The sequence below is a fragment of the Callospermophilus lateralis genome, chromosome 18 (assembly GCF_048772815.1).
Source record: "Callospermophilus lateralis isolate mCalLat2 chromosome 18, mCalLat2.hap1, whole genome shotgun sequence".
NCBI lineage: Eukaryota > Metazoa > Chordata > Mammalia > Rodentia > Sciuridae > Callospermophilus > Callospermophilus lateralis.
The window spans coordinates 10,260,555-10,284,190 of NC_135322.1; the positions used below are offsets into that span (position 1 = coordinate 10,260,555).

At 53.3% G+C, this 23,636-nt stretch overlaps 1 protein-coding gene across 1 annotated transcript; it reads left to right on the top strand.

Moving 5' to 3' along the window:
• The first annotated feature begins 2,397 nt into the window (after positions 1–2,397).
• Nova2 (NOVA alternative splicing regulator 2) lies at positions 2,398–23,311 on the top strand. Its single transcript, XM_076838367.2, has 4 exons — positions 2,398–3,101; positions 11,052–11,195; positions 16,051–16,217; positions 22,069–23,311. Exons 1-4 carry the CDS (start codon positions 2,825–2,827, stop codon positions 23,149–23,151), a joined length of 1,671 nt encoding a protein of 556 aa, XP_076694482.1. The 5' UTR covers positions 2,398–2,824; the 3' UTR covers positions 23,152–23,311.
• The last annotated feature ends 325 nt before the right edge of the window (positions 23,312–23,636 follow it).

A 23,636-nucleotide genomic window follows, 5' to 3' on the forward strand; every position in this document is an offset into this window, starting at 1 on the left:
CCAGGATTCAAGTGCAATCTCGTGTGTGCCCAGGTGCAGGCTGACCTTCACTACGGTGAGCCCCTCCATTCAGCACTGATGGGGCAGGAGCGAAGAACAGGTGGAGGACTCCCTGTTCCAGCCTGATCTGGGTCTCTGGTGTCCTTGCCTCTGGACCCTGTCCAACGTAGGATGAGTGCTCCCCTGAAAGCCCTAGGATGGGGTAGTGAGGTGGGATAGACGAGGGCAGAGGGTGCAGCCCCCTTCCCCTGCCTCTGATTGGGGCCCTGCAATCCCCCAGGATTTGGTGCTTGGAAAGCTGACGTTGGGTTGCTATGGTGATGGGTTTGGGGCGGTTGCCATGGCAGCGGAACTAGCCTAGGTTTAAAAATATCTAGGAGGAGGTTTGTGTTTGTGTGTGAGTGTGAGTGCGTGACCAACCATGCTGTTGTGTGTGTCCAAACGGGAGGATTTGCAAGGGGTGGGTGGGGCCGGGGCTGCAGGCATGATGGGGGGGGGGATGCTGAGCCACACAGCACTCCATGTGTATCGTGTGGCCCGAGAGGTCCGATCATTGTGTATGTTAAGCTTAGGTATCTAAATTTGTGTGATCAAGGCGGTTCATCAGTCTATACAGCTCATGTCACTAACATGTATGTATGTCTTATGTAACATAGGCGATGCATGTCTATGGCTTTAATCACATCATATAACTTTTCAGGGCTTGTGGGGCCACGCATGGGATTGTGAATCTGAACGTGTGCACCTGGATATTAGGTGTGACTGCCTTGATATTAGATATGCATCTCTTTATCTGCGTGTGTTAGTGTATGATGTGGCTTTGGGTCCACATGACTGAATGTGTATTTGAGGTATGGGTGGGTGTGCGTGTGTGCGTGTGCGTGTGTGCGTGTGTGCGTGTGTGTGTGTGTGTGTGTATGCACGGTGGGTCCCCTGGGAGTTTTCATCCATCCATCAGTGAGCTTGTGTGAAACTGTGTCAAGTCCATGCACCTGTGTATCCACAGGTCCTGTGTATATGTGAGGGGGAACCTTCACCCCCAACTCCATGGACACTGGGATATGTACCTGTGTGGCATGAGTCTTCCCGCCTAAGAGGGCCTAAAGTGTAGATAGATCTCAGCCTGACCTCAGTACCTCCCTGCATCCCTCTCGCCTCTTCCCTGTCTCCATGACAACCAGCTCCTCGGCTCCCTCCAGGAAGATAGAGGGGGAGGATCCAGACTGCAGTGGACCACAACCCCCACCATCCCCCTTGGCTCTAGGGACAATGGGGGGGAGGGGACAGATGGGCGGCCACCCCATCCACCCCAGGCCATCTGCTCCCCCCCATTCTGGGGACCTGAGAGTGTAGCAAGGGAGGGGCAGGTGGGATGGAGCAGATCCCAGAGCCACAGACCCCCACAGCTGCCACAATTATTCTCACCCAGGCCCCCTCTGAGCCTAACCTTGCCTCTGGCCAAACAAGGAGGGAAGGAATCCTTGGAGACCAGGAATCTAGGAGAAGATAATTCATGTATCAGAAAACACAGACTACTATCAATGATCTCATTCCAAAGAAGAACCTGCTCCTTCCCATGACTTCAGGCTGCAAACTTAAGCTTGTCCTCTGTTCAAAATTCCAGTTTTCCCTCTGTCTAGCTGTGTGCCTCTGAACAAGTCACACTCCACGTCCAGAGACCTCCACTTTATCATCTGAAAAATCAGAATTTCGCACTAACCTGAATGGTAATACTCTTCAAGGGCCCAAACTTGGTCTTGTGCCCTGTTGGGTCCTGGAGTCTCAGTCCTTAGCAGCTGGCCCACAAGCACTGCCGATGGAAGCTGTGTACCAGCCTCAGGGCTACATGTTTTAACTCAGGCGCTTACTGAATTCAGTTCCCTGGGTCTATGTAGCAATCTCGTGTTGATTCTTCATGGGATAGACGCGAGGTTTGAAAGGGAAATCCCATGATGTCGGCGTTAGGGGACATTAAAAAATTAAATGTATTTTGACCAAGTGAGGTCAGGTCCCTTGGGTTCAGTTTCCTCATCTGTAAAATGGGAGTTATAAAAGTCCTTCACAATATTGTTTGCTCTGGGATTAAATGCGATAACGTCTGTGAAGTGCTTACTTAGAATCAGTCCTGGCACTTAATACGTGCTCAAGAAATGCTCATTAAAGGTGAGGGTGGAGAAGGCGTGGAGGAGCCCAGAGTCCTTATTATATCCTGGGGGGAAATCGGGTCCCTCGCTCCCCCGCTGTGATGGGCGTGGCTAACCCAGAGGGACGTGGCCCAGGCTTCAAGGGTGGACCAATGGGGGTGCCGAAGGGCGTGGCCCTGACCGGCATGGGCGTGACCTTGCGCGGGTGGGAGGGGCCAGGCCGCTGTGGGAGCCTCCGGGAAGAAGATGCTCGGGCCAGCAGCCACCGCCAGCCCAGTCGCCGCTGCCACCCGCGCCCGCCGCCCCCCGGGCCCCCACTAGCGGCCGCCTCCGCTTCCCACCTCCGGCCCCCCGCCCCGAGCAGGGCCTGGGGGGCTCGGCCCTCCGCCCCGGGTAGCAAAGAAGGGGGGATCCTGTCCCCCCAGTGGCGCGGCCAGTTCCCGGCCTCCGTGATCTTGAGAGAGACCCCACCCCTCAGTTCTCTCCGGGCTCTGTCGGAGACCCCCTCTGCCCTCCCATCCCGCTCACATCCGCTCTCCAAGCTCTGTCACCCCCCAGAACCAGCTCCCTCCCTCCTTCCCTCTCCGGGGTTCCCCCTCCCCCATCCCTCCGCCGCCCCCTCCCCCTCCCACATCCCCTTCCCTCCCCCTCCCCCGTCCCCCGTCCCCCGCCCCCCCACCATGAGGATGATGGCCGCCGGCGCGGTGCACGGCCTCTTCACGGCCTCCGCGGCCCCGCAGCCGCCGCCGCCCCCGCCGCCGCCGCCGCCGCAACCCCAGCCTCCCCAGCAGCCGTCGCCGCCGCCACAGCAGCCGCCGCCGCCGCCGCCGCAGCCGCCGCAGCAGCAGCAGCCGCCGCCCCAGGCCCCCCCCATGGAGCCCGAGGCCCCGGATTCCCGCAAGAGGCCCCTCGAAACGCCCCCCGAGGTGGTCTGCACCAAGCGCAGCAACACGGGAGGTGAGGAAGGCTGCGCTCGGCGGGGCGCGGGCGGGGGCTCGCCTTTCTCGGCCTCCCCCTCCCCTGGCAGGTGCACGGGCTCTGGGGAGGGAGGGGCGCCCCTCCCGTGGCGGGGGCAGGGGGAGCTGGGGAGGAGGCCGGACCCCCTCCTCCTCTCGCCGCGGCCGGGCAGGGAGCTTTGTCTTCGATGAGAGGGGTTGGGGGGAGGGGGTGGCGAGTGTCCTTGGGGGGGCGCGGAGGATGGGGGGCGTGGGTTCCTCTGGGAGGGTGTCTGCGTGTCCTTGAGGGGTGTGTGATGTGACCCTTTCGGGGCAGGGGTGTTCCCCGACTTGCGTGTCTTGGCTGGGGGAGGGGAAGGAGTAAAGGAGGCCTACGGACCCGGAGCTTCCCAGCCTCGCTCCCTGGGGATGTCCTGAGCAAGGGTTGTCCCGAAGGGAGGGATGTGTGGGCCAGGTGGGGATTGTGCGTGGGGACAGGCGAGGTGGGTGTGTTGGGTGACATAGAGGAAAGGGCGGGTGTGTAAAGCTGGGTGGGAGAATGTGAGTCTAGGACAGGTGTGTGTGTGTGGGTCTGTGTGGGCCCTGCAAGGCCTGGATATGTGACATTAGGGATCATGACAGGATAGAAGGTGTGTGTGTGTGTGTGTGTGTGTGTGTGTAAGAAACAGGACTAAATAAGAAGGACTGGGCTCCACATTTGAGACCCTCAAGGAGCACATGTGACAGGGGACAGTGCATGCTTGTCACCCTAGAGGGGCTGTGGTGGACCATGACACATGAGTGAGAGGGTGTGTGTGACATGCAAGGGGGTGTGTGGGGGACGTGAAATGGGATGTCCCTGGGCATGAGCCAGGAGAGGCTGCGTGGATCAAGGAACGGGTTTCTGTGTGTGTGATACAAGCATGCACGGGGCGGGTGGGACCAGAAGCTGGTGAGGGGATGTGACAAGAAAAGGGTGTGGGTGTGACTCCAGAGAGGCTGTGGCTGGGTCTGACACATGGAGGTGTGCAACAGTGACATCAGAGGGGGTGTGTGCGACAGGGGAAGGTGGGTGTATGAGAAGGGAGGGGCTGGGCTTGTGGGTGAAACGCACGAGGGTGTGTAATGAGGAAAGGGGAGGACTGTCCCCCAGGAACCAGGACCAGGGGAGTTGTGTATAACACCCTGGGAGGCAAGGTGTGTGAATGTGCAACAAGGGAAGGGTGTGTGTGAAAAGGCTGGTGTATGACACCAGAGATGTGGAGTAATTCTGTGTGTGTGACAAGGGATAGCATGCGTGTGTGTGCGCGCGCGTGTGTGTGTGTGTGTGTGTAAGGTAAAAAGGTTTGATGTCACAGAGGTGTGTCTGTGACACAAGAAGGGCCCTTTCTGTGTGTGACCGTGGAAATGTGTGGTGGACCAGAGAAGCCAAGCTGGGGACCAAGCGCATGCCTTGCTGGTGGGGGTGAAGGGCTTTCGGGGTTCTCAGCCCAGCACTCCAGCTCCCTGGAAGGAGGGAGACCCCTGAGCAGACAAGCCCCACCCCGCGGTCACCTTGGCCAAAATCTCCACTTCCTCTGGCCTTTTCCTCCGGATGGGAAAGGGATGGCCTCCGGCAGAGTGCACCCTTCCCTTTGCCTGGCTCCGGGTGGGTGGGGCGAGGGCCTCCCACCTCCTTCCCTAGATGAATACCAGCTGTCCATCCAGGTAGGGCAGGATCAGGGACCCCCTGGATGCCTGGGAGGGTGTCCAGCAGAAATTGGAGGAAAGGGAAGTTGGGGGAAGGGTAGGAGGGAGTTTCCTGTCCTTCTTCCTGCACCCCCACCCCCAGCACACACATGAATGTGTCCCCGCCAACTTCCTTCCCTTCTTCCTGCCCCACTGCCATTCCCAGTCCTGGAGAGTGCTGCAGCCCGGATCAGGGACCTCCTAGGTCCCTGAGCCAGCCTGGCTGACCAGCTCTCTTCCTCGGGATGGGGGCTTCCACCCTTGTCTTAAAGGGGCTGAGATGCTCCAAATCTGATGGCTCACGGCAGACTGTAACAATGCTGCTGCTAAAGACTGTCACCTTCACCTGCATGGCCCCTACTGTGAGGCAGGCTCTGAGACATGGTGAACTTCTCAACAGAACCCTTGGGAGCTGGGGATGTGGCTCAGTGGTAGAGGCTAGGCTGTGCTAGGCCCCGGGTTCAACCCACAGCACTGAAAAAACAAACAACAACAAACAAAAGAACCCTCAGGAGACATGCTTTGAACTGCTTTTTCACAGATGAGGAAACTGAGGTTCAGCAAAATGCAACCACTTGCCCGAGATCACACAGCTCCTAAGCCCTGGGATGCTGGTTCCAGGGCACACGTACTTGCCCGCTGGGCTGGCCTGCCTGTCTTGCCTGTGGTGAAACTAGGATGAGCCTATAGGGACCATCTCTTCCAGTGTCCTCCAGTTCCCTCTCCAGGGCACCCTTGGGGAAACTGAGGCCAGGAGATGCAAAGGGATGGAAATACTCAAGAGCAGGGTAAGCGAGGGTCTAGGGCTTTGACCTCAAAATCAAAGACTCCTTTCAATAATGGACCTTCATAACAGGGAGGCTGGGTCAACCCATCCTCTTTTCCAAGGTTCAGTGTCCCCATCTGCCAAATGGGGATCTCACAGTAACCCTAGTGATGATGTAATAATAGTTACCAATATTCTTGTTTAATGCTTTACATGGAATTTCATTTAATTCTCCCAGTGCTTTATAATGTGATGATGATGATGATAATGTTGATAATAATAATAATAATAATAAATTATAATAATGGCTAAATTACAGTAACAGTGTTAAAATGTGCCAGGAAGTATTATAAAATGTGCTTAACACAGATCATTTAATCCTTACAGCAATTCTATTCTATTACCCATCTTACAGATGAAAAACTGAGGCCCAGAAAGGTCAAGTTCCTTGCCCATGTCTGTCGATAAGAGGCAGAGCCGTGATTTGAACTCAGCAGGCCGGCTTCGTGGTGTGGTTACACACTATAGTGAACCGTGTGTTCAGATAGGGAAACTGAGGCTCACGGTGGTGAGGAGATTTTCTAGGGTGTCACAGCAAGTAGTGGCAGACTGGATAGAGCCAGCTCTTGCCCTCACTTCCAGCCTGTGCCTCCTGCTTGTTCCTGAGAGGGAAGGGAGGAACAGAGGAGATGGTGACTGTTCTGACTGACTTCCTAGCACTAGTCTGGTTGACAGACGCTGTTGGGAAAAAGGGGGAAGCATCAGGGCAAGAGCGCTTGGCCAAGAGGTTGAGTGGAAACCTGGCCGGGAGTCATCTGAGAAATAAAGGACCCCTGTCTGGTGGGACAATAATAAAGAGTGTCCCCAAAGTACATATCATAACTCCTAAGCTGCAACTACAATTGTCCCCATGACCTGACTGTATTCCAACCTCTTTTGCTCCCCTGGCCACCAAAATACAGAAGGCAAATAAAAGAAAAAAAATACTCATTTCTTTTACTCCAGACACAGCCTACAGCAACCAGGTCCTACCTTTCATACTCTTTAACACAAAGACAGTGTCACCAGGGCAGGACCCTCGAATGAGCCCTTTCAGTGTTCAACTCTGTGGCTGTCAGGTGCTTGGCAGGGGACCCTCAGGCAAGTTATTTTGTGGCTCTGAGCCTCAGTTTCCCTGTGGGGAAAATGAGGACAGGAAGATTGACCTCTTTGGTGGTTGGGTGCGTTCAGTGAGATTGTGTATGTCAAGGGCAGGGCACGCGGCCTGGCCGGTGGTAGTTGCTCCGGATATAATAGCCATCTTCGTTGTTGCCATCAGTGCCACCAAGGATGGGATAATATTCTTTTTTTTTTCTGCCATTGAGTAGAGATTCACCCCAAGGAAATCGCACCCTTGCACCCTCCTCTCTGTCCCACCCTTCCACTCCCCATCCCTACAGAAGCGCTGTCCAGTTGTTCTGCGTTTCGCACACAGACAAGCACATCAGCCTTTACAGAGAGACTCTCCACTCCCGCACCACACCCTCACCATCTCTGTCTTTCACCAGTGACATCCCCACATGCTCCCAATGACAACGCCAGCCTCACACCCCAGCCTCTTCCTAACAGTAGAACACGCCAACAACAACAGCGGCCACCTAAAACAGCACCCCAACTCTGGTTCCCTCCAGATATATTGCCGCCAGAAACAACTCCTTCATGACACTCAGGTCTTGGGCTCCACTTTTGTCCTTAGTGATCTCCACACAGATCCAAGTCCTCTCACAGGGTCAACTCTATGACATTCACACTGAGACACCCCAAATCTCTTGGGTGGAAAGACATTGTTTGCGGGTGGAGAGGAGTACTGGTGGGTTTTTTAGAGGCCTCCTGAAACATCCCAAAGGGAGGTAGTCACAGAGGGGAGGAGGAGGCCAGAGACTCAGTGACTTGAAGGGGAAAGACGGCCCAGCCTCCTTCCAAGGTGAAAGTGCTCCAGATTGCGGAGAGAGGGAGACAGGCCCATCTGGGCAGATGAAGTTGTCATCTTCAGGTTGCCAGTCACTGTCAGGGGGTCAAGGAGCTGTCTGGACCCCAAGAGGGGAGCTAAGAGAGGGCTGGGAGTGGGTGGGGTGGAGTTCTGGCAACTAGATTCTGCCTCTGCAGAAGGAAGAACTTTCTCACAGGCGGAGAAAGTTCAGACTCCGTTGTTGCAACAGGATAGGAGCCAGTGACGTCTGGGGACTCCGAGTTCAGCTGAGGTCTTGTCTCTGCCCTTGCTACAAGGAAGGCTGGGAAATAGAGGCTTGGCCTCTCCCCAGCAGAGGTGGGATGCACATGCGGGAAACGCCCCCAAACAGGAAGGATGTACGGAAGATTCTAAAAAGGACCAGAAGTAGACTGATGTCCACTGTAGGGACTCTGGGACTTGGAGTTCTGAGTTTCTGCAGGCAGAAGGTCTCAGCTCATCCCCTCTCCATAGCAGACTGGCATGAGAAAGAGAGGACCCAGAAAGGTGTCTAGGAAGGAGAGTAGGGACAGGATGTCCATTTTATCAGCGAGAGGACATTTCTCCTCCAAGAAGCAGGTGAAGCCTGGGGCAGCCCCCTATGGGGATCGGTGATGAAAGAAGTGGGGTATCCCCTCTTCCTCTACCTCTCAACAAAAGCCCCAAGCCTTCCAGTAGTTTCCCCATTGACAGGTCACGCTGCACTGAACACTGTGATAATATTTTGCTTGTGTTCATGAAGTGGATAATAATAATAATGGTAATAATGATATCTGACATTTCCCAAGCCTCTGTGTGCCCCGGATCATCCTGAGTACTTTCCATTTCATAGCTTGGTGTATCACCGGGGCCCTGAGCAGTGATGCTATCACGCTCTCCATTTTATGGATGGGGAAACTGAGGCCCAAAGAGGTGAGGAAACTTGCCGGCAGCCATACAGCCACCAGTGACAAAATCCACAGTTGGTCTGTCATTTCACATGAACATTCTCAGACAAAACTCGAGGGAAATTGAGAGAGGAAGCAGAGAATGGGGAGAGGGAGTCCCAGTTCTCTTCAGAGCAGATGAATGCCTTTCGCCCTCAAGAGAGAAGTGGGGGGAGGAAGGGGAGAGAACGTGAAGGGGTCCTAAGTATTGCTGAGAACTCCCTCCCCATCTTTCTGAGCCTCCTGTGACAGGGGTAGGGGAGGGAAGAGGGGACACCTCTGTGAGCCCTGGGGAGAAATGATTGGGGGGGTCAGGATGATGGATGGGGAGGCACCCTGGGGGTAGATCTCCTAATGGGCTTCACTTTCTGATGAGGCAGTTTTCAAAGAGGATTGCCCTGGGCTCAGGGAAACCCCTTTATTCCCGACCCCTCCCTACGCCTGCAGGTCCACATCCAGCCCCATTCCCCACAGCCCCATCCTGACCAGTCAGGGAACCCCGACCTTCACTCTTAAGGGAACAGGCGCCAGCTTCCACCCTTGGCCCTTCTTTAGAGTTCTCTTCCTCCTCCTCCTCCTCTTCCTCCTCCTCCCCCTCCTCTTTTCCTCTTCCTCTTCCTCTTTCTGGGGATGGAACTCAGGTAGGCAAGGTCTCTGCCATGGAACCAGACCCCAGGCCCTATATTGGGATTTCATGTGAACCACTGAAAATGGGCTTTTTCTGCTTAAAAGAAAAAGTGTGGTTTTTTTGTTTTTTTTTTTTTAATTAGGGGATTGTTTGAGGCCTTAAGTTTTAAAAAGCAGAGTGGCCTGACCCCCTTCCTTTTCCCAGTGTTCATTTGAGCTCTATCCATGTGGTCCACTGTGGACCTCTGTGATAAATTGCTCAGAAGACATAAAACAGGGGTCTTTATCATTCTCAAGGTTCAAGGAAATCTTCCAAGAAGCAATATTTGAGTGAAGTCCTAAAGGACAAAAGGGAGATGGGAATGCTGGGAGAGAAAGTGCAAAGGCCCTGGGGTGGGAGGGAGCAGTGAACATTTGAGAAACAAAAAGGACAGTGAGTCTGGTTCCTGTAGAGGGAGATGAGGAAATGAAGTTGGAAAAGTGGGAGGAGCCAAAATATAGGGTCTTCTACTGAGAAGGCTCCAGAATTTCTACCCTGGGAGCACAAGGGGCAACAGTTTGGTTAGACAGTAAGAGAGGTTAGGACTCGCTTGGAGGCTGCATTTAAAAAAGTGCGGTAGGTGTAGCCAGTTGGTCTATAAGAAAGAAAGACCAAAGCCCCAACCACTGGCACCACTTCTAGATCTTTCAGGCTGACATGGAACTATGGGTCTTTAGCTACCACCAGGGGAGGGTGTTAGGCAAGGGTGAGCCACAGCAGAACCGAATTGGATTTGAAACAACCTGGCAACTGTCTGGGTACCCTGGGGCTGGTGCCCTCACTTCTCTGTGCCTCGGTTTCCACTTGTGTAGAAATGGAGCTCATTCTTTGCTTCTCACAGGGGGACCGTGAGGGAGCCATCAGAGCAGCCTTGCTGAGCACTGGTCAAAAGCAAGGGTTTGGAACATCTCCAGGGCTGGCCCTCCTCCACCTCCCACCCCAGCAGTGAGACCACTGTCACCTCCTCTCAGGACATGCAGCTCTTGCTCTTGCTTCTCACATCCCTCCAAGGCCCCCATCTCACTTGGAGTAAGAGCCCCAGATGCGGTCCAGAGCTTCAACACCCCCTAGCAGCCCCCTGCTCTCTCTCCTCCCACGAACCCATCTCCCCCCCAGCCAGACTCAGCCCTCCTTGCTCCTTTCCAGCAGTCCACACACTGTGCCACCCCAGGGCCTTTGCAACTTGCTCACCTGCCACATAGCCACATGGTCCTGTCCCTTCCTCTAGAGCCTGATGGTTCCGAACAGACTCCAGGACCAGGTTGAGTCCAGACCTGAGCCCCGCCCCCTCCTCTCTCTGAGCTTCAGAAACATCTTCACCTTTGTCTCCTCATCTGTAGAATGGATCTCTAAATAATGCTTCCCCCATAAAACCAGGGTAAAAATCAGAAGGACTGGTATTTGTAAGGGACTTGGAACAGAGCCTAGTGCGTCCCAGGTGCTGTGGCAGCGAGTGATGGATAAGGAGTGGCACGCTCCTGGGAAGGGCTTTCCTGGCCTCCGTATCTGACATCACAGCCGGCACACCCTCCCGTCCCCTTTCCCTGCCTCTTGGACTCTCAGTACTTAGAACCATGTGACATGAAATAGAGTCTGTCTCCCCCTCCTGAAGAGTGTAGCTCTATGTGCTCTCGGCTGAATCACTGAAATTCTTTCAGCCTTATGTGCCCGCAAAATCAGGGGCTGTTTCCCCAAACTGGTGCCAAGCACAGAGTAGCCAGAGCTTAGGCTCGATTTCTTGAATGAATGAATGAATGAATGGATGGGTGAATGGAGCTCGGGCTGGGAGTTCTCTTCTTCCCCACTCCTCTCCCTCTCCTGTATCACTGTGATTTCCCCAGCCACCCATGCTGGGGCCTCCAGGGAATGACTCCCCTCTACCCTGTGTGCTCCTGCAGAGGAAGGTGAATACTTCCTGAAGGTGCTCATCCCCAGCTACGCAGCTGGCTCCATCATCGGCAAGGGCGGGCAGACCATCGTGCAGCTGCAGAAGGAGACGGGAGCCACCATCAAACTGTCCAAGTCCAAAGACTTCTACCCTGGTGAGCCCTGGCCCGGTCTCTGCCCTGGGCCTCCCTCTCTTCCTCCTTCCCTTCCACCTGGGCCCTGGATGAGGAAGAAGGGCTCCCCTAGGGGCTGGGAGAGTGATGGGGGGCCTCCCCCCCCTCCCCCTAAGGGAGCAGAGCTGCCCCCAGCCCAAGCAGCCTGGCCTGAGCAGATGGGGGTGGGGGCAGGGCCAGACAATGGGCCTGCTGCATATTCATGGACTCATTTGCATGATGTGCTGGCAGATGTGTCCCTTCCCACACACCTGCCCCCTCGGGTCAGTTGGAGGAGCTAGGGTGGGGAGGGAGGCAGGTGCCAGGGTGTCCCTCGGGGCTCTCGGGGCCAGGCATCCGTGTTACTGTACCCCCACTCTTTCCCTTTGGATTTGTCACCCCATCTTGCCCATCTCCATCTCATCGACTTTCTCCCCTCCATGGCTCCTGATGTGCCCCTTCCTCCTACTGTTGCAGCTTCTCTCCTTCCCCTCCGCCTCTCTGCCTCCTCCTGCCCCTCCATGTGCCTCTCTGTCTCTCTGTCCCCTCTCCTGTCCTCTGAGGCTGCATCCCTTCTGCCTGCCCCTTTTCCTCTCCCACCTCCCCCTTTTCCTTTCCCTCCACCCCTCAGGGTCGCCCCCTTTCTTCCTCCCCTTCTCTGAACTCTGCATTCATCCACTCAGCGACGCTTAGCAACACCTGCCATGGGGTCCTCTCTGCCCGTCCCCTCGTCCCCTCACTGGCTTCTGCTCCCTCTTGCCACCTCTCCCTTTATGTTTCTTTCTCCTAAGTCTCAGCTCCTACACTCTGTTCTCTCCTCCGTCCCACCCAGCCCCTTCTCTACTCCACTCTGTCTCCATCTCAGTGTCCACAACCCTACATTTTTAAAGGTTCCTCTACTTTCTCTAACCCCCTCAGTATTTCTCCATATCTCCCTCCCAAGGCCAGTGTCGGAGCTTCAATATCTAGGAATCCAGGGAAGGCCCCCAAATTACATCTGTGGTCCAGCTCTGGTTCTGGTTCATTCTTAATCCCCTTGGAGTTTTTTAGGTCAAACACCAGAGATGGAATGCAGGGTTAGGATACATTCATTTCTCTCTCTCTCTCTCTCTCTCTCTCTCTCTCTCTCTCTCCTCACCCCCACTCTCTCCTGCTCTCCCTCTCTTTCTCCTGCCCCCCTTTTCTCCTGCCCCTCCCTGCATCCCTCCCTCCCATGTCACTAAGCACCTTTGGCAAAGAGTTTAGAGAAAAATCTAGTGGCCCAGGCACAGCATCCCGTTTTCTCTTCCGCCCTGGCCCAGTTTCCCTGCGCTTCTCTAGCCCACAAGATGTCGATAAGACTTCTGCTTAGGATAGTCATCCGAGGACACTTGGTTCCTGGCCCCTAGATTGCATTCTGTGCCACGATGTCATCCGCTCCCAGCTCAATGATCTGCCCCACAAGCCAGGCTGCTAAGAAACCCAGAAAATGGGACAGGCCTTGGTTCTCTGAGACCAAACACTACACAGATGGCAACATGAACCAGGTCTCTCCCCAGCCCCTGGACAAGCAGCCGGTCCCCACTCCTGAGACAGAACATCCAAATCATACAGCCTCTGCCAGCTCCTGCCTCGGAGATGCAGGGCATGGCTCCCTACAGTTTCAAGGATTTTCCAGGGTCCACAGGAACACAGGAAGTGCAAATGCTACTGCATGAAACAAAGAGCATATTTCCCTCCATTCCTGGGTGACATTCTTTCATTGGTTCATTCAGCAAACATCCTCTGAGCACCTTTCTATGCCAGCCCTGGGCTGCACAGAGATGGGGCAAAGTGAGACTGAGGGTCCCAGCCAGCCTTTGTCTCTTGGACTTCATGCCTAGTCAGGAGACAAAGGCCACATGTGACAGCCCACAGTGTCCAGGACTGGAATGGGGAAGCCCAGGGAGGTCAGGAAAGGAAGTCCAGACAAATAAGTGAGCTGTGAACTAGGGAAAGAGCAGAGAAGGACACTGAGAAGTCATTTGTTGCTCACTGTGGCTGAGGCCTAGAGAGCAGGTGACAAACGACAGTGGGAAAGCCGAGAGGGTCCTCTGGGCCTCACAGGTTCACACACACATCCACACACACACACTCACCCCAAAACCCTGCACTGTGTCTGGAAGAACACACAAAGGGCATCCCCTTCTCGATAATGGATCCCAAAGCTCCAGGTTCAATCCTTTCCACTCATGGAGAAACCAAGACCTAGAAATAAGCAAGTGTCTGCCCAAGGCCTTGCAGACTGCTCCCCAGCCAGACTTCCCAGATGAGAACAGCTTCTGAGCACCCGTCTGTAGCTCTGGATTTCTTTGGGGAAAAGCACGACTCGCGCTGCTGATTGTCCTCACAGTTTTTATTAATTTATAACGTACTTGCGTCAAAATTCAAAATCGTAAGGGCCTCCTTAAATTCACACATATTCTTTCTTAACATTAAAAACAAAAACAAAACTACAGTCATTTATTGCCCCCAACCCATACACTTAGAGCTACTCGCTCATGAACCCCAAAATCAACAGCGGGGAGCAGAGTGGTTAAGACTCTATAGACTCTAAAGCTAGATATCTGGGTTAAAAACCTAATTGTTCCGAGTGAACTTGGACAAGATCCAAACCCTTTCTGTGCCTCAGTGTCCTCAGCAGGAAATTGGGGGCAATAAAACTGTCCATCTTGTATTTTAAGTGGATAAACATATGCAAGGGCTTAAAATGGTACCTGGTGCTTAGCCTTATATAATCAGCAGCTGTTACTATGGACGCTTTTTCAGAGTTTTACTGGGTCCCCTGAAAAACCCCTCGGACCCCAGGTTAAGGACTACAGGGGGTGGGAGGTCACAGACTCATAGAATTGGAAGGAAGCCTGGCCACTGCAGCCAGGCTCTCCCTGGGGCCTCCTGGGGCTTCCCCCTCCCCTCTGTCCCCTGCTTCATCCCGGTTCCAGCCCAACCCACACCCTTTCCTATTTACACCCAGACCGAGGCAGCCTGCGCTGACTCACCCTGGCTCAGACCAAGCTATTGTTCTGGGGTGGAGGGAGCAAGGGTGAGGATTGTGCCCCAAAGCGGGTGGGGGCTTTCAACTACACAAGTGACCCTCAGGCAGTGACACCCGGGCACTTGGCAAGGTCAGCATGCCAGGCTGAGCAATGGCAAGCCAGAGGTCAGGGTTGCAGCACCAGCACCCTGCACAGAAGTGCTGGACAGACAGTGGCACTCGCTGCCAAGTGTCCCAGACACAGGCACACACAGAACCTGGCATACCTTCAAGACCTTTTCCAAATCCAGGGAAACCCAGTCCTTCAGACAGAGCCCACAACCCTGGGGAGATAGACACATCCACCCTTCACCCATCAAACACCAGCCTCACTGTAATGGTCACATGCTCACACAGCCCAGTCATAGCCAGTCTTCTTTGTCCAGCTGTAATACACACTGGGACACATGCACATCACAGGCACACCTGCCATCCCAACAGTCTCACCTGAGTCGGCCCTTCTCTTTCTCTCTCCTCATGCTCACACACGCCAGTTTGTGCACAGAGACACAAACCACACACCAGTCATCCAGAGAGTCTGTGAACATCGGAGGTGGGGACATGTTTCTCTTGCTCATACAGATGCAGACACACCCACCACCAATGAAGGACACACCTGGCAACAGCCTCAGTGTCGCTTCGTGACATTCTTTGTTTCTTTCTCTCACACACACTCAGCTCAGTCTTACAAAAGTGTACAGGTCACCACTCGACACCAAAGTCTTTCCTACACACAGGGGTGCACCCAGGCCTTGTTACCGGAAGGAGTTACTGTATGGCATATGCTGTTTCTATCACAGCCGCTCCTGTTCTTTCTCTTATACACACAAACACCGATTCAGGTGCTGTAGCCTGTCCTGCCCAAGTACACACAAGCCCACACACCACCCACCCCAGGCAGCCTCACAGGTACACACACAGTCACAATGTCACCCAGAGTCTCTCTCCCCCACACATATACCTCAACACCACCCAGCTTCTTTTTCCTGAGCCCTACCCAGAACCCATATACAGAAGTGAGGAGGGTGCCCAGATCAGAACCACAAGCCCGAACCTGGAGGGTATCCAGCAAACACAGCACCCCACTCCCCTTTCCCAGCCCCTCAGGCTCCAGGGCTCCAAGAGTTGCCTTTGACCCATGGGACTCTTCCCTATCCACACCCCTGCCCTCCCCCACCCCTCAGCCCTCCATCTGGTGGGTCCAGGCAGGCACTCAGGCCTCTCTTCTGCCTCCCCCATCCCCCAGCCCTTCCCCATCCTCTCCAAAAGCCCAGAGGCCTGCGCTGCAGGCTTTCAGGGGTTGCCATGGCAACGGGGCCTCGTCCCTCATCCCCCTGGGGGTGGGCTGAGGACCTGGCCAGCCAGACCGATAAGGGGGTTCCAGTTACTGTGGCAACCGCTGCAGGCCTGAGTGCTCCGCTTCTAGAAGGAGGGCGGCAGTGAGTGAATGGTTGCCAAAGCAACCGGGGAGCCCGCAAGAACTGGGAAGAGGCAGCTGAGCCCTGTCTCCCCTGCCCAGGGCTGCTGTGGGCATCCTGGAGCACTTAAGCATCATTCTTCCATTCCCCGGGGTTGTTTTAGGGGAGGGAGATAAAGTGTAGATTATAAAACAAGGATTCCATTCATTTTCCCAGTTACCCATCGTGGCCTGAGTACCCATTCCAGCTTGCCCAGATTCACTGTGTGGCCTAGAAACAAGTCCGCTCCCTGGGCCTCAGTTTTCCCGTCCGTTAAATGGGGCCTGTCTCTCAGGAATGTCCCCATTCCTGTCTGATGAGTGTGCCCTCTCTCTCCCTTGCTCAACAGGAACCACAGAGCGGGTATGCCTAGTACAGGGCACAGCAGAGGCCTTGAATGCTGTGCACAGCTTTATTGCCGAGAAGGTCCGAGAAATCCCTCAAGCGATGACCAAGCCTGAGGTGGTCAACATCCTTCAACCCCAAACCACGATGAACCCCGACAGAGCCAAGCAGGTCAGCTGGGGCAGAGTGGGCTGCTGTAAAGCTGGTGAGGTTCAGGAGGCAACATTCCTCCCACATGCCTGCACGAGAGTTCGAACCATTGGGACAATTCCCATTTTTAAAAAAAGTTTACCAAACACATGCTAGTGGTTCATATTATGAGGGAGTCAGCGCTACTAGTCTAGAAAGGAATACAGACCACTTGGAGCGGGCTTGATGCTGAAGGAGTGAAGGCCTAGGGAGAATTTGGCGGGGACCCTCCCACTCATCCACCCTTCCTGAGATTCTCTAGATCCTCCTCTCCCACCTCATCCCATTGTCTCTCTGAGCAACCTGCCTCCGACTTCCTGTACTCACCGGAAGTGACCTCAGTGACAGCCCATTCCAAAAAAGTTTAGAAATGGCCTCTTATTTTCCCTCCCTGATAATTACCGTTATGGGGGCCGACTTGGTGCTTCGTTAGCGAGAGAGGGGGCGGGTCCCTGTCCTACTCAGCCCTCTCCAGGAAGGGCTGGGAGCGGGGAGGGCAACGCCCCTCCGTTGCCTCAGTTACCGGGCAGCGGTAGGGGCGTGGCAGGGGGCGGACCAATCGCTTCCCGAGCCTCTCTGGTTGCCATGACGACGGTTCCCCTGGACAGGTGGGCTCCCAGTAAAGCCCTTAGTTGCGGTCCTGACCCGTAGTGGGCCAGGGAAGGAGGAGCACGGGGCTGGCTGCGCGCTCCCCATTTTCTGTGCCCCCCTCACTCCCACGTACGTGCGCACCTAATGCGAAAGGAGAGAGGAGCCCTGCGCCGGCGGACAGGCGGCTGTCGGGAGTTCCTTCAAGTCCGCCTAGAAAGTAAAGACTGAGGCCAGGCAGCTGGGATTCTTGGGTCCTGGCATTACCCTGAGGTGGGGGAGACCATGGACCTGAGTTCCCGCAAGTTCGTGGGGACATGGGGGACCGAGAGCCTTGGAGGAGCGCTGCCGGGTAGATCGCTCCCCAAAAAGGACTGCGGGCTTGGGGCAGGGAGCGCGGCCGCTGTCCTTGGTGCTGAAGCGGCTCTGCTCCTCACGCCCTGCCAGGCCTCTCCTGAATCCCTTCCCACCAGCAGAGCACAGCTTGCTACCCACAGCTTACACAGGCAAGAGGATTGCCTCTTTCCTCCGCCTCGATCGTGGCCACAAGGGACTCAGGGTTCATCGAGAGTTTGTGGATGTTGCAGGGAAAATGGGGTCAGCACCATCTGTGCCTCAGCCTTCCAGCGCCTCCCCCTAATCCACAGGAACTCACCCAGCAGAGTCAAGAGGTTACAGAACCAGGCTTTATCCTCTGCCTTGTTATTCGAGGGTTCCAAAGAATGAGAGAGATAATGACTGAAGGCTCAGACTCTGGAGTTAGATGTCAAACTGAGTCCTACTCTTTCTTACTTCCTGACCTTGGGCAAGACTTGATTTCTCCATGCCTTGTTTTTCTCATTTGTAAAATGAGATTCATTATGGTGCCTACTTAAGGGTGGTGGTTAATGTTCACTGATGTTTGAAAAGTACTTGGCATGTATGCCTACAGCATAGAAAGTTCTTCCCCCCGCCAAAAAAAAAAAATAAAAAAAATCCTTAGCTGTTGTTATACCTATAAGATTTTTTAGTCAGAAGATAATGTCTCCTCCTTTCCTGCCTTGGACCTGCTTTGTTACTCAGGGCCCCCTGCCCTTCTGTAGGCCTCAGTTTCTCTTTCTTTACAGTGTAGCATCTGGGTCAAACCAGGGATTATAAACTGAAATGCCTCCAAGAAAGGGAACATAAAAGATTAAGGACCATGGGCCCTCTGAAGAGGGAGCAGTCACTGCTCAATTCCACCCTGTCAATTCTTGACCTTTGGGAACATGGACAGTGTTTCTATGTCCTCCAAACTTTTCAAAAGAAACCACAAATCTCCTAAAATCTACTGTTTTAAAAAGGTTGGCTCAATTTTTAAAACACTATGAAAGTCAAAGAAAACATGGCTATGGTCTGGCTGTGGCCTTTGGACCACCAGTTTACCACCTCTGGGCTGAACAAGTTGTTCTCAGCCCTGGCTAATATGGTAGCTTAGCATTCAGATTCCAAAGCCCCACCCCATAACCACTGGATCAGAATTTATGGGAATGAAACTTGGGATCAGATCCTGACTCTACTACTCACTCCTGTGTCACCTTGCACAATTTACTTAACCTCTTTGTTCCTCCATTTCCCAATCTAGAAAATGTGATAATAATAGAATTATAACAAACCTTATAGGTTCATTGTGCAGTCTAAGTAAATTACTATTCAAAAAAGTTAGAAAAGTTCCTAGCAAATTCTAAGTCCTGTGTTTTCTGCTGCTGCTGCTGTTAGTGTTTGAAATTTTCCTTGGAATTGCAGATCATCAGAGAAGATAGTCTCTGTGTTCCTCCTGCCTTTAAACCTCCTGAAGTTCTTTGACTCTGTTATTTCAAGATTCTAGGCTTATATTCTAAGATTCTACCATTCTAACATTCTGGGATTACAAGATTCTATGGTCTGTACCTGCAGCTCTCTTTAAGATGCTATGATACTACAATTCAGGGTCTATCATAAAGGCATCTGCCACTTTCTCAGGGCTTCCCATGTGCCAGGCATTGAGAAGTCACTTTATAGTCCCTAATTAATTATACAGGGCAGCTGAGGTTATGCTACTGTTGGACATGAGGAAACTGAGGCACAGAAAGGTGAAAGCATTTGCCTAAGGTCACACAGAAGTACCAACTACAATTGGGACCTCGCTCTGTTGAGAAAATAGCAAAACAGTTAACATTGACTGAATGATTACCTTGGAGCAGGTCACCCATATCTCACTGAATGCCTGTCAAAACTATGAATCAGGAATCATATGCCCATTTTACAGATGTAGAAAAGGAGAGAGAGAAGTAAAGGAAGTTCACTAAACCATGCATATAAAACATCTATATTCATGTGATTTTTATTAAATTTCTTTTAAACTAATGCATAAAAACTTAAGAATTGTACATATTAATGGGATGCCATGAACATGTATAAATTATATACTATTTATAGTCAGTTTAAACATATCTATCTCCTCAAACATCTTTTCCTTAAAGTAAAAATATTCAAAGTCCTTTCTCCCAGCTTTTTAAAAATATTTTTTAGTTGTAGATGGACATGCCGCCTTTATTTTATTTATTTTTATGCTGTGCTGAGGATCAAACCCAGTGCCTCATACATGCTAGGCAAGCACTCTGTCACTAAACTACAGCCCCAGCCCACTCCCAGTTTTTTGAAATATACAGTACATAGTTGTTATTCACCCATAAGATTGTCAGCCGTTTTACTGAGACATAATTCACATATCTACAACTCACCAATTTGATGGGTACAGCCCAATGGCTTTTGTTATAGTCACAGAGTTGTGCAGCCATTACCACAATTAATTTTAAAGCATTTTCCAAACCTCCAAAAGAAAAATTTTTGAGGAATCAAAATCAGAGCCTTGCATGTGCTAGGTGAATGCTCTACCACTGAACTGCCTCCCAAGCCAAAAAGAAACCTTCCTAAATTGTCACCCCTCAACCTCCCTCCTCTCCAGCCAACCCTTCTCTGTTCTCTTGCCACCACTAATCTACTTTCTGTGTTTGTAGATTTGCCTATTCTGGACACATGTAAATGGCATCATAGACTATATGGTCAACCATCGCTACCATCTAATTCCAGAATGTTTCCATCATACCCAAAAGAAACCCTGTTCCTGTTAGCAATCACCCCCAGCTGCTCTCTCCCATCCCTTGGCAAACAAGAATCTACCTTTTGTCTCTGTGGGTTTGCAAAGTTCTGGACATTCTTGTGATTAGAATCCTATGTGGCCTTTTGTGACTAGCTCCTTTCACTTTGCATAATGTTTTCTAGATTTATCCTGCTGCAGTATGTATTGTATCAGTACTTTATTTGAATTTATTGCCAAATAATATTCCATTGCATGAATATACCACACATTTTATTTATCCCACGAGACCTTTTCAAATACAGGAGAAATAAAACAAAGGTTATTTGTTTTAAAATCAGATGAATTTTAATTTGTAAATATTCAACAGGGACTGCAGTAGAAGACATTATAAAATAGTCTCAGCTCACACCCAGACATAGCTGAGTGGTGCAGCTACTGAGGCAAAGTGACGTGGTGTGGAGTCCTGGAGACTTAAATGACAACAGTGGCATTCCTACTGATGTCAGGGTTTTGTAACACAATGGCCCACCACTGGAAAAGTTCAGAACAAAGCACTCTCCCCTTGATTTACTGACGATTTCCATAGCTCAAAAATACTTAGATTGTATCACGGAGTTCTGTTCAGGACCCAGAGATTTATAAACTCTGGCATTTCACCAGCATGAATGTGCAACAGGACCTAGGACAGTTCTCCCCTGTGGGAAAATGACCTTCAGCTGTGGGCTGTAGACACTGAGGGCCCTGCCCATTCCATGTCCACATCTGCCCCCAGTCCTCACAAACCAAGACTGCCCCTCACAAATTGCCCAAATCCTCCTCCATAACTGGCTTGAGGGTGGAAAGGGTAGGCAGAGGTGTGAGCTCTAGTAGTGGTTGTGGGGGGTGGAGAATCCACAGATCTAAGGGAACATGGGAAGGATTTTTGAGAAGGAGAAATCTGTAGGCAGAAATGCTCTTTGAGGTTGCTGGGGATGTAGCTGGGTGGTAGAACGCTTGCCCAGCATGCTGGAGAGGGCCTGGTTACTCTCCCCAGCCAAAGAAAAAAAGAAAGGGAGGGAGGGAAGGAAGAAGAAAGCTGTGCTCTTGGAGATGTGAAAGGGATTCTGGGTTTTAAAATATCCCCACTGGAATCAAGGTTGACCAGATTTGCAGCTGCTCGGATAGGCAGGTAGCTGATGGGTGAGCTGCCCTGAAGCTGAAAAAGGAGCCACTATCTTCAAATGAGAGGCCTGCTTTGGAACTCACTGCCTTCTCAGACCTAAGGCTTTATGTTACCTTAATTTTACAGATAAAACCACAGAGTTTGCAAGCTAGGGCTGCCATAATGAAATACCAAGACTAGGCATGGTCTCTCCTGTTTGTGTGTTTGTGTCCTGGTCTTCTTCTAAAGACACCAGTCAGTGAATGAAGGACCACCCTGATGATCTCGTTTATCTTCATTATCTCTTTAAAAATGCTGTCTCCAAAACAGTCGCATTCTCAAGTACTGTGGGTTCCAATTTTGACATAAGAATTTGCAGTGGGAGGGGAAGACACAGTTCAGTCCAGAACAACAAAGAGGTTAAGTGAGGAGACTGTGTCATAGAGTGGAGAACACAGGAAGCTGGGAGGCTGGACCTCAGCTCCTTCACTATCTGGGTGACCTTGGGGCAAGTCCCTTTACTTCTGAAGCTTCAAGTGACTCATCTGTAAATGGAGACTTGAAGCTTTTACTAGGCATCAATCAGAGTGCTCAACAACAGAAGGTGGGGTCCTGATGCAAGCTGGTGCACATCCTGGCAGGCCCCCCCACTGGTCTGCCATTAAGCTTTTAGGTGCATAAATAGGGGAGGTACCTGGGGCCCCAGGGACATGGGACAGGGTGGCGGAGGGGCTACTGAGAGAACCTGGAATACCAGTTATTTATTTACCAACCATTGTGGAAATCTTTCAGTATTTTTAACAGCTAGTGGGCCCATCTTGGTACCTATTAAGGGAGCTTGCTGGGTTTGGGTTAGGGAGAACCAGGGCTGATTACCAGCACCACAGCGGGGATAAAGGCAGGGGTGGAGGCTTGATCTTGGACACTAGAAAGGAATGCTAGGAAGGAGGAGACTCCTAGGTCTCCAGTGCCACCATGAACACCTCCCTCTTTTCCCGACACAGGCCAAGCTGATCGTCCCCAACAGCACTGCGGGCCTGATCATCGGCAAGGGGGGCGCCACGGTGAAAGCGGTCATGGAACAGTCAGGTGCGTGGGTGCAGCTGTCGCAGAAGCCCGAGGGCATCAACCTGCAGGAGCGCGTGGTGACGGTCAGCGGCGAACCCGAGCAGGTGCACAAGGCTGTGAGCGCCATCGTGCAGAAGGTACAGGAAGACCCCCAGAGCAGCAGCTGCCTCAACATCAGCTACGCCAATGTGGCTGGTCCCGTGGCCAACTCCAACCCCACCGGCTCGCCCTACGCCAGCCCGGCCGACGTGCTGCCGGCTGCGGCCGCCGCCTCCGCCGCCGCCGCCTCCGGCCTCCTGGGGCCCGCGGGGCTGGCGGGCGTGGGAGCCTTTCCCGCCGCGCTGCCCGCCTTCTCAGGCACCGACCTGCTGGCCATCAGCACGGCGCTTAACACGCTGGCCAGTTACGGCTACAACACCAACTCCCTGGGCCTGGGCCTCAACTCGGCCGCAGCCTCCGGCGTCCTGGCCGCAGTGGCCGCCGGTGCCAACCCTGCCGCCGCCGCCGCAGCCAACCTCCTGGCATCCTACGCGGGTGAGGCCGGGGCCGGGCCAGCCGGAGGGGCCGCCCCGCCGCCGCCGCCGCCACCCGGATCCCTGGGGTCCTTTGCATTGGCCGCGGCGGCCAATGGCTACCTCGGGGCCGGGGCAGGCGGTGGGGCGGGTGGAGGAGGTGGCCCGCTGGTGGCCGCGGCTGCCGCGGCAGGGGCGGCTGGGGGCTTCCTGACCGCAGAGAAGTTAGCCGCTGAGAGTGCCAAGGAGCTGGTGGAGATTGCGGTGCCTGAGAACCTGGTGGGAGCCATCCTGGGCAAGGGGGGCAAGACGTTGGTGGAGTACCAGGAGCTGACAGGCGCCCGCATCCAGATCTCCAAGAAGGGCGAGTTCCTGCCAGGCACGCGGAACCGGCGGGTCACCATCACGGGCAGCCCCGCGGCCACGCAAGCCGCTCAATACCTCATCAGCCAGCGGGTCACCTACGAGCAGGGGGTGAGGGCCTCAAACCCCCAGAAAGTGGGATGAGGCCTGTGGTGTGTGCGCCCACCCTTCTCCTTCCTCCACCTTTTCCTCCTTCCCTCCGCCTCCCCCAACTCCTGACCTCAGCTTGGTTAGTCCTGCTCCTCATGGGATGGGGCTGGGGTAGGCCTGACTGCACCCTCCCCTCTGGTAGTCATAGGCAGGATTGAGCGATGGCTGGGGAGGGGGCTCCTGAGCCCCCTCCCCAGCCCTGAGCTGACCCCTCCCCTCCCTGTGCTTGACTGGGCCTGACCCTCCTCTCCCAGGGCCCAGGTCTGTGTGATATCTGTATATATTGCATTTTGTTGATTTTAATAGAAAACAAAGCGTTATTTTCTCTTTCTTTCCCTCCTTTTTTTCTTTTTTCTCCCTTTTTCTTTTTTCTTTTCTTTTTCTTTTATTTTATTTTTTGGTAAGGATCCCCCCTTTATAACTTTTTGTTTCCATCTGGGAGGAGGGGAGGGTGCCTCTGGGTCACTTGGAATGAGGGG

Excerpts from the sequence above, each read along its gene's own strand:
- Nova2 (XM_076838367.2), top strand. The coding sequence starts at position 2,825 with ATGAGGATGATGGCCGCCGGCGCGGTGCACGGCCTCTTCACGGCCTCC. Across the intron at positions 11,196-16,050 it reads GTCCAAAGACTTCTACCCTG|GAACCACAGAGCGGGTATGC; the intron begins GTGAGCCCTGGC and ends CTTGCTCAACAG. Across the intron at positions 16,218-22,068 it reads ACCCCGACAGAGCCAAGCAG|GCCAAGCTGATCGTCCCCAA; the intron begins GTCAGCTGGGGC and ends TTCCCGACACAG.